The sequence below is a fragment of the Pelodiscus sinensis genome, chromosome 21 (genome assembly GCF_049634645.1).
Source record: "Pelodiscus sinensis isolate JC-2024 chromosome 21, ASM4963464v1, whole genome shotgun sequence".
Classification (NCBI taxonomy): domain Eukaryota; kingdom Metazoa; phylum Chordata; order Testudines; family Trionychidae; genus Pelodiscus; species Pelodiscus sinensis.
The window spans coordinates 5647108-5662183 of NC_134731.1; the positions used below are offsets into that span (position 1 = coordinate 5647108).

Sequence of the window (15076 nt, forward strand, 5' to 3'; positions counted from 1 at the left end):
CCCACCCTTTGGGGCTTCCTGGAACTTGATGAACCCTATCAGCCTCCACTGACTTCCCAGGGATTTGATGACATGCTCGACAACTTGTAATTTTTTAGACTAAGATCGTTGGCCTAGGACCACCTATGTGGTTCCATAGAATGTATTGAAGTCTATCATATAGGCACCATTTAGATTCTGAAAACCCCACTTGGATTCTTTAAACTGCTGTCTAACCCCATAAGTACCCAAGTCTCTACTGGTGGGCATGTATAAAGCTGGATGAGTCCTGACACCATTGCACAACTCACCGCCTGCTGTGAGCCCTCGCACAAGCTAAAGACCTTGGGACCTCACAGGAAGGGATTCTCATATTGGTTGTTTCCCTGTCTCTCCTGGCACTCAGAGCACACCTACAGGCACGGGTCCTGCACAAAGGTAGTTGGTATGTGGGTATTTGGGCAATACCCAAAAGCCTGGTAGTTGGGCTACTGATTTCACTTGGGGTATGGCATATGTAAGTTTGACTTCCTACTCTGTCTGCTTAGGCACAGGACTTTGAGCTCACATCTTCCTCATCCCTGGTGGGAGGGTGGCCACTGGGTTAGTGTCAGTCTCTCGCTGTTTCTCTGGCCGGTGGATAATGACTTGTTTTTACAAAGTGGAACAACTGCAGACAGAGAGATTCAGAGTGTCCTGTCCCCAGGATATAGGAGATGCAAGTTCTAGTTCTGCTCTGTCATAGGTAGAATGGGGATTTGAATCTGGGTCTCATACCTTCTATTAGCTTTTAACGAGAAAGGGGCTTGTCAGCCAGGTCATCCCTAACTCCAGAAGAAGATTCATGGCTGAGAATCCCAATCAGAGGGAGGCATGTTCCTCCAGCCCCTCAGTCAGCTGCCTAAGGCCTAAAACAATGGGCGTTAAGTGCGTACGTACCCTTGAGGATCTTGACCTAAGATCCATCCCTTTCCTCTGCATTTCCACTTCTGCCTAGTGCAGATAGCTCCTTGCTCAGCTTGCTGGCCTCTGGGAATCCCTGTCTTAGGTACCTAACTCTTTCCATACAACATCAGTGGAATTAGGTGCCTAACTCAGGATTGAATTCCACTAGGCAGCAGGGCTCCTAGGAGGTAGGTGTTCAAAGGCATAACTTTGTGACTCTAACCTATGGAGTAGACCTCGGCTCGTAATGTACACCTAGACGCCCTCACCTGCACTGACATACAGTACAGCTAGTAGCAATCAACTTGTTCTGGTGTCTCGCTTGCGCCTAACGTAGGATTTATTTCTTCCTCAACCACTTTCTACTGCTTCCCATCTTTGGGAAAGATGGGGTGTTGCAGACGTCCGGGAGCCTCAGGAAACGTTGAAGTGAGGTTGTCATAGTTTGAGGGGTTTATAGGAAAAGGGGTGGGAACAGGGCCGGCCTTACCATGAGGTGAACTGAGGCGGCCGCCTCAGGTGCCAGACTGTGGGGGGGTGCCACTAGGACCCAGAGTGTAGAAAATTGTTTCAGCTGCTGGTGCAGCAAGGGGGTATGGGGGCATCATTTGAGCTCCCCGCCTCAGGTGCCAAAATGTTGTGGGCCAGCCCTGGGTGTGAATTATCACGTGCACATGAAGGGTGTTAGCAGGTACCTTGCATGTTTTCTTTGATGTAGAACTGCACAAGGACTAGGGCTAACTGACTTTTGGACAGGGAAGCTGCTGTTGGGTCAGTACAATACACCCAGGCTATGTCTACACTGGCGGGTTCTTGCGCAAGAACACGTCCACACTGCCATGTCCGAGATGTGCTTTTGCGCAAGAGCATCCATGGCAGTGCGGATGCTCTCTTGCGCAAGAAAGCTCCAATGGCTATTTTAACCATAGGGCTTTCTTGCGCAAGAAACCCCTGCAGCGCGTCCACACTGCCCTCTCGCGCAAGAGCTGTTGCACAAGAGAGCTTACACTTGTAAAAAAAGAGTGTAGCTCTTGCGCAAGAAGCCCTCTCTTACCACGCCGTACTGTAAATCTTCTTGTGCAAGAGCGGGTGGGCAGTGTGGACGCTCTGCGGCATTCTTGCACAATAACCCTCCAGCGTAGACATAGCCCCAGTGTCCAATTATTCATATTGGTAAGGCTTTCAAGAAACAATACATAAGACTCACACTTCGTGTATGTGGCTCTAGACCAGGGATCTAAAAGCGCTTTTCTCTCATTCATTAGCTCAATTTCATAACAATGCAGGGCTCATTATTAACAACTCCAAATGTTCAAAAATTAGGAGTCAGCCCTCCTCAAAAAATAGGAGATTGACTTAAAATACGATTTTAAAGGGTATTTTTCTTTTAAATTTACCTTCTGCACTTGAGCCTCTAAAAGTAAGATTTTCAAGATGTTTTACCTGCAATCCATGCGGTCTGAAAATTAAAAAAGAAAAACCTGAGAGTCTCATGCAATTACGTGACTCCCTAAGCTGTAACTTTAGTAAAAATATTATATATTGCACGTGTCACGATAAAATCCCAGTAGCTGCTTACATTGAGTGCTCTAGCCTTCTAAGTATTTGGGCCTAGTTTTTCCTTGCTGTCACCACTGGCTGCATTGGGGTTATACCAGGAATGCATTTGCTGTGTTATGTTTGTTTTTATGTGTATGCTTTCCAGTTTTTTTAAAGGTGCCAACCTCAGGCAATTTGTTGACTTGAAGAAATGTGACATTTGATGTGAGTCTATGCCTGCCTCCAACGGCCATGCCGCCTGCATTCACTGCCTCGGGGAGACACGCATCCCCCGAAAGTGCCCTCACTGCAGTAATCTTACTTCCAGAGCTAGGCACAACAGGGTACCTTGTCTCAAGAGGATCCGTATGGAGCAGTCCCTTCAGCTGCCTCAGCGACAAAGGACAAAGCCTTGACTTCCAAGGTCTCTAGGACGCAGGCTAGCACTCCTCCAGTCAGGGATTCTCAAAAAACAGAATATCCCCAGCAAAATCGTTACCCAGGGTGCTGACCTCAAGATGGAGCAAAGGGGACCCCTCCGGCACCGCTCCAGCACGGGCCTCTGTGGTCACTGACTCGGAGTCCAGACGCTTTGTTCTTTCTACAGCACTGACCACTACAGCACGGGACTCAGCGCCTACGACAGCTCTAGCTCGGATGCCACCCCCACCAGTGCTGAGTCACCACCCAACACCGAGCGTCAGCCCTACCCACAGTGCCAAAGAAAACAGACACGGCACCACTTTGGCATCACCGAATCTGGCATCGCTGCAGTTTCTGGACCAGAGAGACATAGCGGTCTCATCAGTATCGCCTTTCCCACTCTTTAGCACCAACCAATTACCGTGTCGGGTCTCAGACCCCTCTCCAGTATCACCCACAGTCTCATCCACAGCGACCCTGAGGCAGAGGAGCACGGGAGCAGGTTCTCATCCCAACACTCGTAGACAATCTCCATGGCAAGCACATCATGTGGAGCCTCACCCTCACAGGACCTTAAACAATTCCAGGAGTTATTCAAAAGAGTGGCTGCAAAGCAGGAGGTACCACTCCCAGAGGTACAAGAGAAGCAGCACAAACTACTCCAGATTTTGCAACCCCAGCAGCAATTCAAGATTGTGCTGCCAAGCTATTACGGACGCATGAGATGACATATGGCAGACACCTGCCTCTGTAACACCAGCGAATCAACGGGCTGCTAGAAAATATTTTGTTTCAGCAAAGGACATACACTTTAAGCAAATTTTAAACTAAGATCCTGTTGAATAACACAGAAAATTCACAGAGGGTAGCTGTGTTAGTCTATAATATTAAAACAAGTAGTCTTATGGCACCTTAGAGCAGTGGTTTCCAACCTCGTTAAGCATGAGATCACTTTTTGGGTATGTCTACACTACAGCGCTAATTCGAACTAACTTAGTTCGAATTAGTTAATTCGAACTAAGCTAATTCGAATTAGCGCAGCTAGACTTAAAAACTAGTTCGAATTAGCGTTTTGCTAATTCGAACTAGCATGTCCACACAGAGTGGACCCTGAACCGAGGTTAAGGATGGCCGGAAGCAGTGCCGGCAGGGCATCAGATGAGGACTTAGAGCGTGGAGCTGCTGTCTCAGGCTAGCCGAGAGCTGTGCTTAAAGGGATTCGACCCCCACCCCGGACAGACAGTTCTCAGGGTTCCCCACTTGCAAAGCAGTCCTGGCTTGGAGTGCCCTGAGTGCCCACACGTGGAACATCACAGCACTCGGCCATCACCCCGGCTGCACTTGCCATAGGCTGCCATCCGGGGGGAGGGGGTAATCGGGGGGGCTGCAGGAGAGCTTCCACCCCGAGAAGCCTGCAGAGCCAGCCCAGTCCTCCCCATCGGGGGCGCGTACCCCATTCCTCCCTCACCTCCTTCCACTTACCCTTCCCTAGCCCCCCTTCCTGATGTACAAAATAAAGAAAACGTGTGTTCAAAAATAGAATCTTTCTTTATTGAACAAAACTGGGGAAGACTGGGAAAAAGAGGTGGGAGAGGGGAAGAGAGAGGGTGGGAGAGGGGAGGGCAACTAAAAGGATCAGGGATTTGGAACAGGTCCCATATGAAGACAGGCTAAAGAGACTGGGACTTTTTAGCTTAGAGAAGAGGAGACGGAGGGGGGATATGATAGAGGTCTATAAAAGCAAGAGTGGTGTGGAGAGGGTGCATAAAGAAAAGTTCTTCATTAGTTCCCATAATAGAAGGACTAGAGGACACCAAAGGAAAGGAATGGGTAGCAGGCTTCAAACTAGTAACAGAAAGTTGTTCTTCACAAAGCAAAGAGTCAACCTTTGCAATCCAGGATCTACCTCAAATCCAAACACCCTTGCCCGGCCACCTTCCTGCCCCTTCTCCAAGGCCCCACCTTGCTCACTCCATTTTCCTTTCCTCCCCCTGTCCTCACTGAATTTTATGAGGCTGGGAGCAGAGGGCTGGGTGTGGGGGAGGGGGATGCAAACACTAATCTTGGGCTAAAGGATTTGGAGTGGGGGAGGGGTTCTGAGCTGAGCCTGGAGCAGGGAGTTGAGATGCTGGAGGAGGTTCAGGATGTAGGCTCTGGAAGGGAGTTTAGGTGCAGGGGGACACAGGGCTAGGACAGGAGTTTGGGGTTCAGGACGGGTTGGAATGCAGGTTTCAGCTGGGCACCGCTTACCACAGGAGGCTTCTGGGTGGTGGTGTAGGGGGCTAAGGCAGGCTCACCCCCTACACTGGCCCTGTACCACTCCCAAAAGCAGCCAACAAACTCTCTGCATCCCTGCCCTCCCTCTGCTCTGTGGAGATGGGGTACATGGTGGAGGGAGGGGCACACTAACATCAGCACCCCCCTTTCCTCTTTTTCCCGTGCCCTGCACAGCAAACAAGAGGCTCCCAGGGTTGGGGGGCAGCTCCAAGGCAGAGAGCAGAAGCTACACGGCACTGCTCAGAGGGATAGCTGAAGTGCTGGCACTTGACAGCCTCCTGGCCAAGCCTGTCAGGATCACCTGTCAAAGGTTCCAAGATCTACCAGCAGATCCCGATCTACTGGTTGGTGACCACTGCCTTAGAGACTAACAAAAATATATATAGTATCATGAGCTTATGTGGCCAAAACCCATTTTATCAGATGCGCTGGAAGCACTTCTGAAGAAGCGGATTTTGCTTACAAAAGCTCATGATATTATATATATATTTGTTAGTTTCAAGGTGCCACAGGAATACTCATTTTTACAGTAAATTCAGAAACGTTGACAGTATTTACCTAGGGTTGGCAAATGCCTGTTAAATGGCTTCAGTATCACTTGAATAGCTCTTTCAGAGGTTCAGTGTTCTACTTATAAGTCTGGCAGGCTTTTCCACTTTTCAGTTAACTAGATCCCCTCTGAAAACAAGGAGTAGTCCTGTGGCACCTTAGGGTACGTCTACACTGCAACACTATTTCGAAATAACTAGTGCTATTCTGAAATAACTTAGTCTGCATCTACACAGTGGGCAGTTATTTTGAAATAGTGTCAAAATACTGTCAAACTGGAGGATGTCTTATTCCGACTCCTGTAACCTTCATTGTATGAGGAATAAAGGAAGTTGGCAGAAAAGTGCTCTATGTCTAAATAAGTGCTGTGTAAACGCTGCCTATTTTGAAATAAGCTATTTCAAAATAAGATATGCAATTAATGTAGCTCAATTTGTGTAGCTTATTTCAAGTTAAGCCCGGCAATATAGACGCACCCTTAGTGACTAACACACACACATACATATTTGGGCTACATCTACACTGTAGCCTTCTTCCACAAAAGCTTATGCAAATGAAGCGCGGAGTGGAATATCACCAGGCTTCATTTGCATAATTAGCAGCCGTTTTTGCACAAGAGGCTTTTGCGCAAAAAGGAACTGTGTAGATGGCTCCTTTTTGTGCAAAAACCCCGCTCTTGCGCAAGAGCCGTTCTTCCTGAAAAAATGAGGAAGAACAGCTCTTGCGCAAGAGGGGTTCTTTTGCATAAAAAGGAGCCGTCTACACAGCTCCTTTGTGTGCAAAAGCTTCTTGTGCAAAAGCTGCTAATTAATTATGCAAATGGAGTGTGGCAATATTCCACTCTGTGCTTCATTTGCATAAGCTTTTGTGAAAGAAGGCTACAGTGTAGATGTAACCATAGAGTATTATGAGCTTTTGTGGGCAAAACCCACTTCTTCAGATGAGATGATCTTGAGATCTCAGAGATCTTCTCAGGAGGAAACAGAGCCACAGAACAGGGATGGGAAGATGCAGGAGGATGGACCTTAAGAGCCAGCAGTGCCCAAAATTGTCAAATGCCCTGTTGCAGTTGCTATTTAAGGACAACCCTGGCCCTTCCTAGCTAAAGGGTAGGAAGATGGGCCCACTATACAGGGGGTAATTACACGACAGGAGGCCTTAAGTACTGCTGTTGCACACATGGTTCTAATAAAACTATGTAGCGCTTTAAAGACTAAGAAGATGGCTTGTTAGTCTTTAAAGTGCTACATAGTTCTGTCTTTTGTTTCAGCTACACCAGACTAACAGGGCTGCATCTCTAGCACTATGGTTCTAATAAGACTCCTAAACATTCACTCCACAGACCCGGGGCTTTTTACAGGAGCTTTACAAAAGTCCAGAGGGGCCCCCACTCATTAGAGCCACCTTATGGGGCATAGTGCAAGGTCAGCAGCATTTAGGCTAATAGCAAGGCCAGGATTCGAACCCCCCCATGCTGACTCCCAGGCCCAGCCCGCTAACCCCTGGGCCACAGAGTGCTGAGATTGCACAGGGCTCCCAGGAGAAGGATGGCGCGTGCTGGGCGGTCATTGATGGTGCTGGTCACCTTGCCCAGTGGCTCCCCCGTCACGTGACGGCGGAGCCCGCCTTGGAGCGCGCAACGGAAGTGACGGCACGGTTCTCCAGTCGCATGATGTGGCAGAAAAAAAAGGCCGGGGGAGGACTGAGTGATGAGTCCTGAAATAGTTCCTTCCGGTAGGAGGATCCTTCCGCCGTTCCCATTGGCTATGCAAGGGTCTGTTCTCCGCCCTCCTCGGGATTCTTCCGCTCGGCCAGCGCTGTTAATGCGGGATCCCGGCCGCCTGAGAAGGTGCCTGCTCTCTCAGTGAGTGTATCGCTCCGCCGGCGGGGGCCGTTTCCGGATCGAACGGCTCGCTCCCTTCCCGGCCTATTCCGCCATTGCGGTTCCGCACCCCGGCGCCCCTGAGGAGACAGCCCGGTGCGCTCTCGGGCTGGAGCCCGCGCCAGCCGCCGCCATGGCTCAGATTCTGCCCATCCGTTTCCAGGAGCATCTCCAGGTGTGTGTGGGGGGGGGCGTTGAGGGGGGGGCCCGCCGCGGGGGGGGGGTATCGCGGGTACCCCCAGGGCGCAGCTCTCCCCTGCAAGGAGGGTGCTGGGAGTTCTTCTGTCGGGGCGGGATGTGCCCCCCCCCCCCCGCGCTTACCGTGGTGGGGGCTACCGCTGCTCACCCAGCCCCTGCCTCTCTCCACCCTCCTTGCACCAGCTAGTCTGGGGCTCCAGGGGGGGGCGGGGTGGGGGGGGGCGCTGCCACACAGCTGCCTTGACTCCTCACTGGGATGCTAGGTCTTCTCTGGTACCTGGTGCGTTTGGCCCTTCCCTCCAGTCTGTCAGCTGCCGCCGGCCAGGCTCTGAAATGGTCTTTCTCTCTCGCTCTGATTTGCCTTTTTTGGCCTAAATGTGGCCTGTTTTTTGGGGGAGGGGGGGCATCAACATGTAAGTGCCTGGTTACAGTCCAAGGTCCAGCATGTGCTGAAAGGTCCCATGGAAACGAAGCAATTTCCTCCTTACTGTGGTTCTGTTCTAGTGTCTCATTTTCTTAAGGACTGTACTTCAACCTGGTGTGTGGGCGAGGCCGGGTCTTGGCCTAGGCCTACAGTAGCACCTGCTGGGTGGTGCAATGTTATGGGAGGGGTAAACTGAGAAGATCCCTTTGTGGCTTAGTTCCTCTTCCCATATTGAGAGCAAGTCTCTCCCTGGGTTAAAACCAAGTGAAACTGCTGAATTTTGTTCTGGAGAAGCTTTACAAAATGGATGATGTAACATTAACTTTAAAGATAACTTACATTGGCTACTTAGATGCAAGACAGTTATCTTTATATAGTGGTGATGGGTGGTTCTGTAAGGTGTAGTTCTCACTCATTGCAATACTGCATTCATCTCATTTTGTTGCAGAAAATTAGCTTCTAACTCTGTGCCAGGAGGATTCATGCACTTAGCAATAACATGGAAGTTAGTAATATAGCGGTCTGTGTATGCTGATAACTGCATCTGCTACAACTTTCCCTCCCTGTTAATATAGCATAAAATCATTTCCAGTAAAACTAACTTCATGTGAATTTGTCAGATCAGCAGTAAGGTCAAAGTATTAAAGTAACCTCTCTAGATTAGAGGGTCTCATGAATAGAATCATCTCTGAAGAATAGTAAGGCTATATACTGTAGATGAACTGAAGTTTAGCATGTGGCCTGGCACTGAAATTAAGATCTAATTATTAAAAATGTTTGGGGTAACAAACTTAGGAAGGGGATGGGGGGGAGTATGTCCTGTTAAAAGTCTGACTCCACCTTTGTCATACAGTGACTTGTCTTCATGCCAAAACTTGTGATGGAAGCTGCAGAAAATTACACTGTTCACCAGATGCTTCTGAAATTTGCTTGGCATGGTGCTTTCTCCTCCCATTGATTGAGCTAGCAACTTTGTGCTACCTTTCTGAAGCATTGTTTTGGGGGTGGGAGGGCAGGATGGGAACTGTTCCTTAAATGGTAGGGAACTTCCTGCATGGCTTAGTTGGGGTTATGGAGAAAGCCATACTGTTTCTTTAAGAAGTGACTCAGTTAAAACTAGAAATGATTACATGTGTTTTGTTTCTAGTTACCTCTTCAAAAGCACACTGGCAACTGAAACCCTAATACCTTAATTGTCCCTAGGAAACTGACTATAAAGCCTTCAATTGGAGGGACCTATCTGAATGTCATCTTACACAGCAAAAAATACAAATGGGAAGCAGTTAAACTGACTAGAAAAGTGCACTCAAATTCAAAGTGAACAAGCTGAGAACTATTTGATCTATTTCTCCATAGATTTAAAAGTATGCCCTGTACAACCTCATCAAGCTTGACTACATCAAGCTAGCACTTAATGGTTGAGTGTGCATCTTAGCTTTATACTAAAGATACTTTGACCAATGGAATTGTATTTTAAAAAAGACAAATGTCACTAAATGACTGCATAAATTCAATATATAGGGAAGACTGCATAAACAAATTGGAATAATATCTCTTGCATGCCAGATCATCCTGTCTTAAGCTGTGGAAAATATATCTACAATACATTATTTAAATACAAGGTGTGCATGTGATCCATCCCACTATAGTGACAAATGAAACCTCCTTGCTCATGTTAAGAACTGGGTTTCATGCCAGTATGCTACTCTGGAGCTGAACTGGTCAGTCCAGAGATTGACCTTATCCTTAAACAGCTGGCCTGAATAGCTAGTATAGTCTCTGCATCTGCAAGGCTTCTTGTATGGCCTGTTTGAGACTATTAAACAATTGCCTATAGCTGTTTTAAATTCTTCCTTCCCAAACTTCAGAAGTCATTGATCAATTCAACTGTGAAGTTTTTTTTTAGATTGTGCTCCCATTGGGTTTCTTATCCTACACTTAACTAATAAACTTTGCAAGAGGAGTCAAAACGCCTGAAACATGTTTTCTCTTTAGTGTTGAATTGCTAGCAAATAGCATTAGCAAACTTGAGACACAACTTCTTGAATTAAGTCACTCTATGTTCCTAAGTATGAAGCAGTTTTGGTGGGGTCCAGTCACTAAGCACTATGATATCACCTCAAATCTTTTTGAATTCATCAAGTTAGTTTTTCAAATTAATAAGCAACCTGACTTTAAAATACAATCACACAATCCTGGCAAGTGAGTGGGAACTTTACAGTAGGAAAGTTTGGACCTGGCAACAACCTTTACTACAGGCAGTCCCCGACTTACGCGGATCCGACTTACGTCGGATCTGCACTTACGAACGGAGCTTTCTCGCCCCGGAAGTCGGGGCGAGAGCCCCGTTCGTAAGCTGCTCCGGTGCCCCTGGTCTGCTGGAGACCGTCTCCAGCAGACCAGGGGCACCGGGCGGGTTCCCGCGCTTCTGAGGCTTTGCTGCTGCCCCTTGAGACCCGGTGCCTGTGGTCTTCTGGGGACCGTCCCCAGAAGACCACAGACACCCGGACTGAAGCCGCAGCCGTGGTGGGGTCCCTCGCCTCTGAGGCTTTGCCAAAGCAAAGCCTCAGAGGCGTGGCACCCCGCTGCCGCTGCGGTTCTGCTCCCCGTGTCCCTGGTCTGCTGGGGGGGGGGGGGCGCAGCTAGTGTGCTCCCCCCCAGCAGACCAGGCTTTTGTTTTGGACTCTGGGGCAGAGCAGCTGGGGCGCTGCCGATTGGTCCTGCAGTGCCCGTGGGCACTACTGGACCAACCCGGCAGCACCCCAGCTGCTCTACCCCAGGTCCTGATTCAGCCGCTGCTGGTCAGTTTCAGCAGCGGCTGAATCAGGACATCTGGGGCAGAGCAGATGGGGTGCTGCTGGGTTGGTCCAGTAGCACCCCAGCTGCTCTGCCCCAGGCGTCCCCAAGTCAGCTTCTGCTGAAACTGACCAGCGCTGACTACAGGAAGCCCCAGGCAGAGTTGCTCTGCCCCGGACTTCCTGGAATCAGCTGCTGATCAGTTTCAGCAGCAGCTGACTTGGGGACGCCTGGGGTTCTTAAGTTGATTCTGTATGTAAGTCAGAACTGGCGGTCAGTTCCAGCAGTGTCTGAATCTGGACGCCAGTTCCGACTTACATACAGATTCAACTTAAGAACAAACCTACAGTCCCTATCTTGTACATAACCCGGGGACTGCCTGTAATGTGACTCGACTAGATTAGCAAAATGCACGTACAAACTTTAAAATGTACATATGAGCTTTTGATGGTGTTTGAGACCATGGATCTGGATAGAACAACCACCCAATTCTGAAGTAACAATAGTTTCGGCCATGTCTAAAGACTGAACCTGATTCTCATTAGGGTGTGAATATTCTCTGAAAAGTAAGATGACTGCCTCTTAATTGCCACCAGCTAGCATGTTTGAGAGTGGATGGGACACAGCCACTGGTTTCTGAGTCCTGTATTAAAGGAATGCATTATCTGTTAAAAGCCACTGACTAATCAGAGGATACTGTACATAAACTACAATAAATTATAAATGTACTCCCAGAAATTCAAATATTAGTTCAAACTGGAGCTTTTATGTATGCAAAAACTGATTGGATTAATTGGTTTTGTGACTGCACTTGAACCTTTCACAAACAACTTAATAGTCTTAATAAGATCCATCCTGCTTGAGAAACTATACATTGATGGCGGGCATTAACTTCCCAGGTTTCCGAATAGTATAGGAACTATTTCGCTAATCTATCATAAATGCAGAACACTTCAAAGTGTAGGAAACCAATGAAGTCAAACATCCTGCTGACAGCGGCCAACACCAGGTGCCCCAGAGGAGGTGGACTGAAGACTAGGATCAAGCAATTTGTCTCGTGCCATCCATCTCCAGCCTCTGACAAACTGAGGCCAGGGACACCATTTCTATCCCCTGGCTAATAGCCTTTTATGGACCTAACCTCTATGAAATTATCTAGCTTCTCTTTAAACTCTGTTATAGTCCTGGCCTTCTCTGGCAAAGAGTTCCACAGGCTGACTACGTGCTGTTTGAAGAATTTTCTTTTAGTTTTTAACTTGCTACCCATTAATTTCATTTGGTGTCCTCTAGTTCCCCTCATGGGAACTCATGAATAACTTTTCTTCACCTTCTCCACACCACTCATGATTTTATATACCTCTATCATATCCCCCTCAGTCTCCTCTTTTCTAAACTGAAAAGTCCCAGTTGCTTTAGTCTCTCTTCATATGGGACCCGTTCCAAACCCCTAATCATCTTAGTTGCCCTCTTCTGAACCCTTTCTAAGGCCAAAATATCTTTTTTGAGGTGAGACCACATCTGTACACAGTATTCAATTGAACAGATTAAAATCCTATATTCCTACACTGTTGAAACTGTTCAAATCCTCTTTCTGCTCATCAAGCTTATAGCATGTTAGATATTATTCTATTTTTGGCAAAGATTTGTAAAAATTGTTTGCTCTTAGAACATCTGTGAATAATTGAACAAGCAATTTGATATCTCAAGCCAAATCTCTGAAAAGAATTGTGTACTCAAGATACCAAGTATTCCACACTGGGTGCTAGTACTAGCCTAGATTTCAGAAATGACTAATATTAATGTCTCCCTTGTCTAGCCTGCATCTGTGGTACTAATCTATCAAATGCCACAGCAGTTGGTGTACTAAGAGGGGTGCTTTAATACCTCTTAAAGACTTGTGGTATGGGGGGGGTCACATACTGAATTATAAATGTTCATGTTAATGGTTGCTTCTATTACTGTGAACAGTTTTTGTTGCAGCCTTCTCTGACTAATGCAGAGGTCTCTGGGCTGAAATAAATGGCTTCAGGAGCATTTAAAGGGTACAGTAACTTGTGTTCTTTAGAGTATTTTAGTTAATACACTGTAGCAATATTATGTAAGACTTAAATCTGTCTCTAGTGTTGAAATTTCTACCAGTTCTGAATTCTGAAGAAATAAAAGGAAAGTAACAATGCTGTTTGGTCTCTAGACCTTTCTGTGTACTCGGACACCTTCACACTGGTGGTGGCTGGGAATTAGGGATGTTAAAATGCATGTAATTGTATAACTACTGAAAAGTTCAGTGGCTACATGTGGGGCAGCAGTCAGCTTCTAGCATGAATTGGCTCCTGGGGAGCTGACTCCCTGCACATATTGGAAGCTTGTGTTTAACCATGCTTATTAACCAATAAGCCTGGGCTTACTGGTTAACTGTTTGTGCAGTTAACCTTTCACATCCCTATTGACAATTCACTGAAGCATGTTCTGAAAGTGGTTTCTCCCCCCCCCCCCCCCCCGCAGAGCTATCAGTGGATTAGCAACCAGAGATAGATAGTTGGGCTTTAAATGACCCTGATATTTCTGTCCTAAAACTTAATTTCTACTTCCTAAAGCAATTATTATGTGTACACTATTAAAATAAGCTGCTTGCAGTACTTGTGGCTGTAAATTAGCATTGCTCTAATGTACACCAACATGCTGCCTTTCCTAGTGTCTCAGGATGGCTAACTGCAGTAGCAGGCTTACATTCTAAAGCATTAGATATACCATGCACTTCAATGGATATCTAATGTAAAATTTATCTGTCAAAACACTCTGCCTAATCTTGTCTCTTCTGCAAATAAGAGAATAAGTCAAGTGTAGTAGGTTGCCAAGTCATTAATGAGGTTTCTAACTGAGCCGAAAATGAGGCGGGAGGGAGGTGAAGAAACACACTTTAACAATGTGACTCTAGCAAAATTTTCTTACATTGCATGTGCCCTTATTACCAATCACTGAAGAACTGTGAGTCTAGTTGACTGACATGAGCTGTCTACAAAGTAGAACTTAGACTCTGCCATATATTGGGTTAGTAATGTAAAGCAGTGGTTCCCAACTTAAGACCAGCAAACCTATTTACAAACTTTTGGTGGACAGGTAACATTTTGTTTGCATATTATGCAAACAATGTTACCTGTCTGCCTTGCTCCCCAGTGCCCAACACCCTTTGACCCCATGCCCTGTGACTCCACCAGGCCCTCACCCAACACCCCTGTAGTCTCACCTCACCCTTGTATTCACCCAGAGCAAGGGTGTCCCCTCCAGGGAGCATGGCCATTACTACTGTATGGGCAGGAGGAGCAGCTGTTGGTGGCACATGCTCCCTTCTCCATGTCCCTTCCCCATCTCTACACATGGGTGTGAGATCCTAGCTGGGCCACCATCTTACCTCAGTGGGAGGGCAGAGGGGGAGCAAGGCACTGCCTCCTGCCACTGCTTCAGCCCCAGTGCTGGCATCAAGCAGAATCAGTCACCATGGCTGCCAGAGCTCAGCTGTTGTGAACTGGCTGCCAGAACCAAGCCACCTGTGGTTCGTGGACTGGTGATTAGGATTTGCTGATGTAAAGGAGATGCTCGAACAGTAGTAGGGATGTTTAATCAGCTTTTCCATTGACTAGCCTAAGCAGGGGAGCTGAAGCAGGGTTAGCTTGTAGGGCCAGGAGCTAACCCTGCTGCCACTGCCTTTTAAATGTATTAAGAGCCAGTAGGCTCTTAATACATTTAAAAAGCAGAGGCACAGCATTTGGGACGGGCTGTGAGCTGGGAATCAGCTGATTCCTGGCTTGTTCCTGGTCTCCACTACTCCGCTGCCTCCCCTGCCTCCTGTGGAGACAGTGCTGGGGGAACTGGCTTTTAAGCTGGCTCTCCCAGCTCCTGCTGTCCCCCTTGCTGCCAAGTGGGGGAGGTGACTAGTTGGCTATTGATTAAGATTTCTTATTGGATAGGTGACTAGTTGCTTATATCCCTAAACAGTAGTACTCAAAACTTTAACTGTTTTAATACTGATATAATAACAGCTAAGTGTCTTGGAGCATTATTGCAGG

The 15076-nt window shown here is 47.4% G+C and overlaps 2 protein-coding genes across 3 annotated transcripts in view; both read left to right on the top strand.

The window, feature by feature from the left end:
- Positions 1 to 4377, top strand: part of DHX40 (DEAH-box helicase 40) — a 32516-nt gene extending 28139 nt beyond the window's left edge. Inside the window, exon 16 of the mRNA XM_006138655.4 lies at positions 2630 to 4377. Coding sequence (XP_006138717.2) covers positions 2630 to 2638 — 9 coding nt within the window. The 3' untranslated portion in view covers positions 2639 to 4377. The remainder of the gene's footprint in view (positions 1 to 2629) is intronic.
- A 3143-nt stretch (positions 4378 to 7520) lies between these two features.
- CLTC (clathrin heavy chain) overlaps positions 7521 to 15076 on the top strand; it is a 54546-nt gene continuing 46990 nt past the window's right edge. For both annotated transcript variants that reach the window (XM_075904695.1, XM_075904697.1), the window contains exon 1: positions 7521 to 7769. In XM_075904695.1, coding sequence (XP_075760810.1) covers positions 7728 to 7769 — 42 coding nt within the window. In that variant the 5' untranslated portion in view covers positions 7521 to 7727. The remainder of the gene's footprint in view (positions 7770 to 15076) is intronic.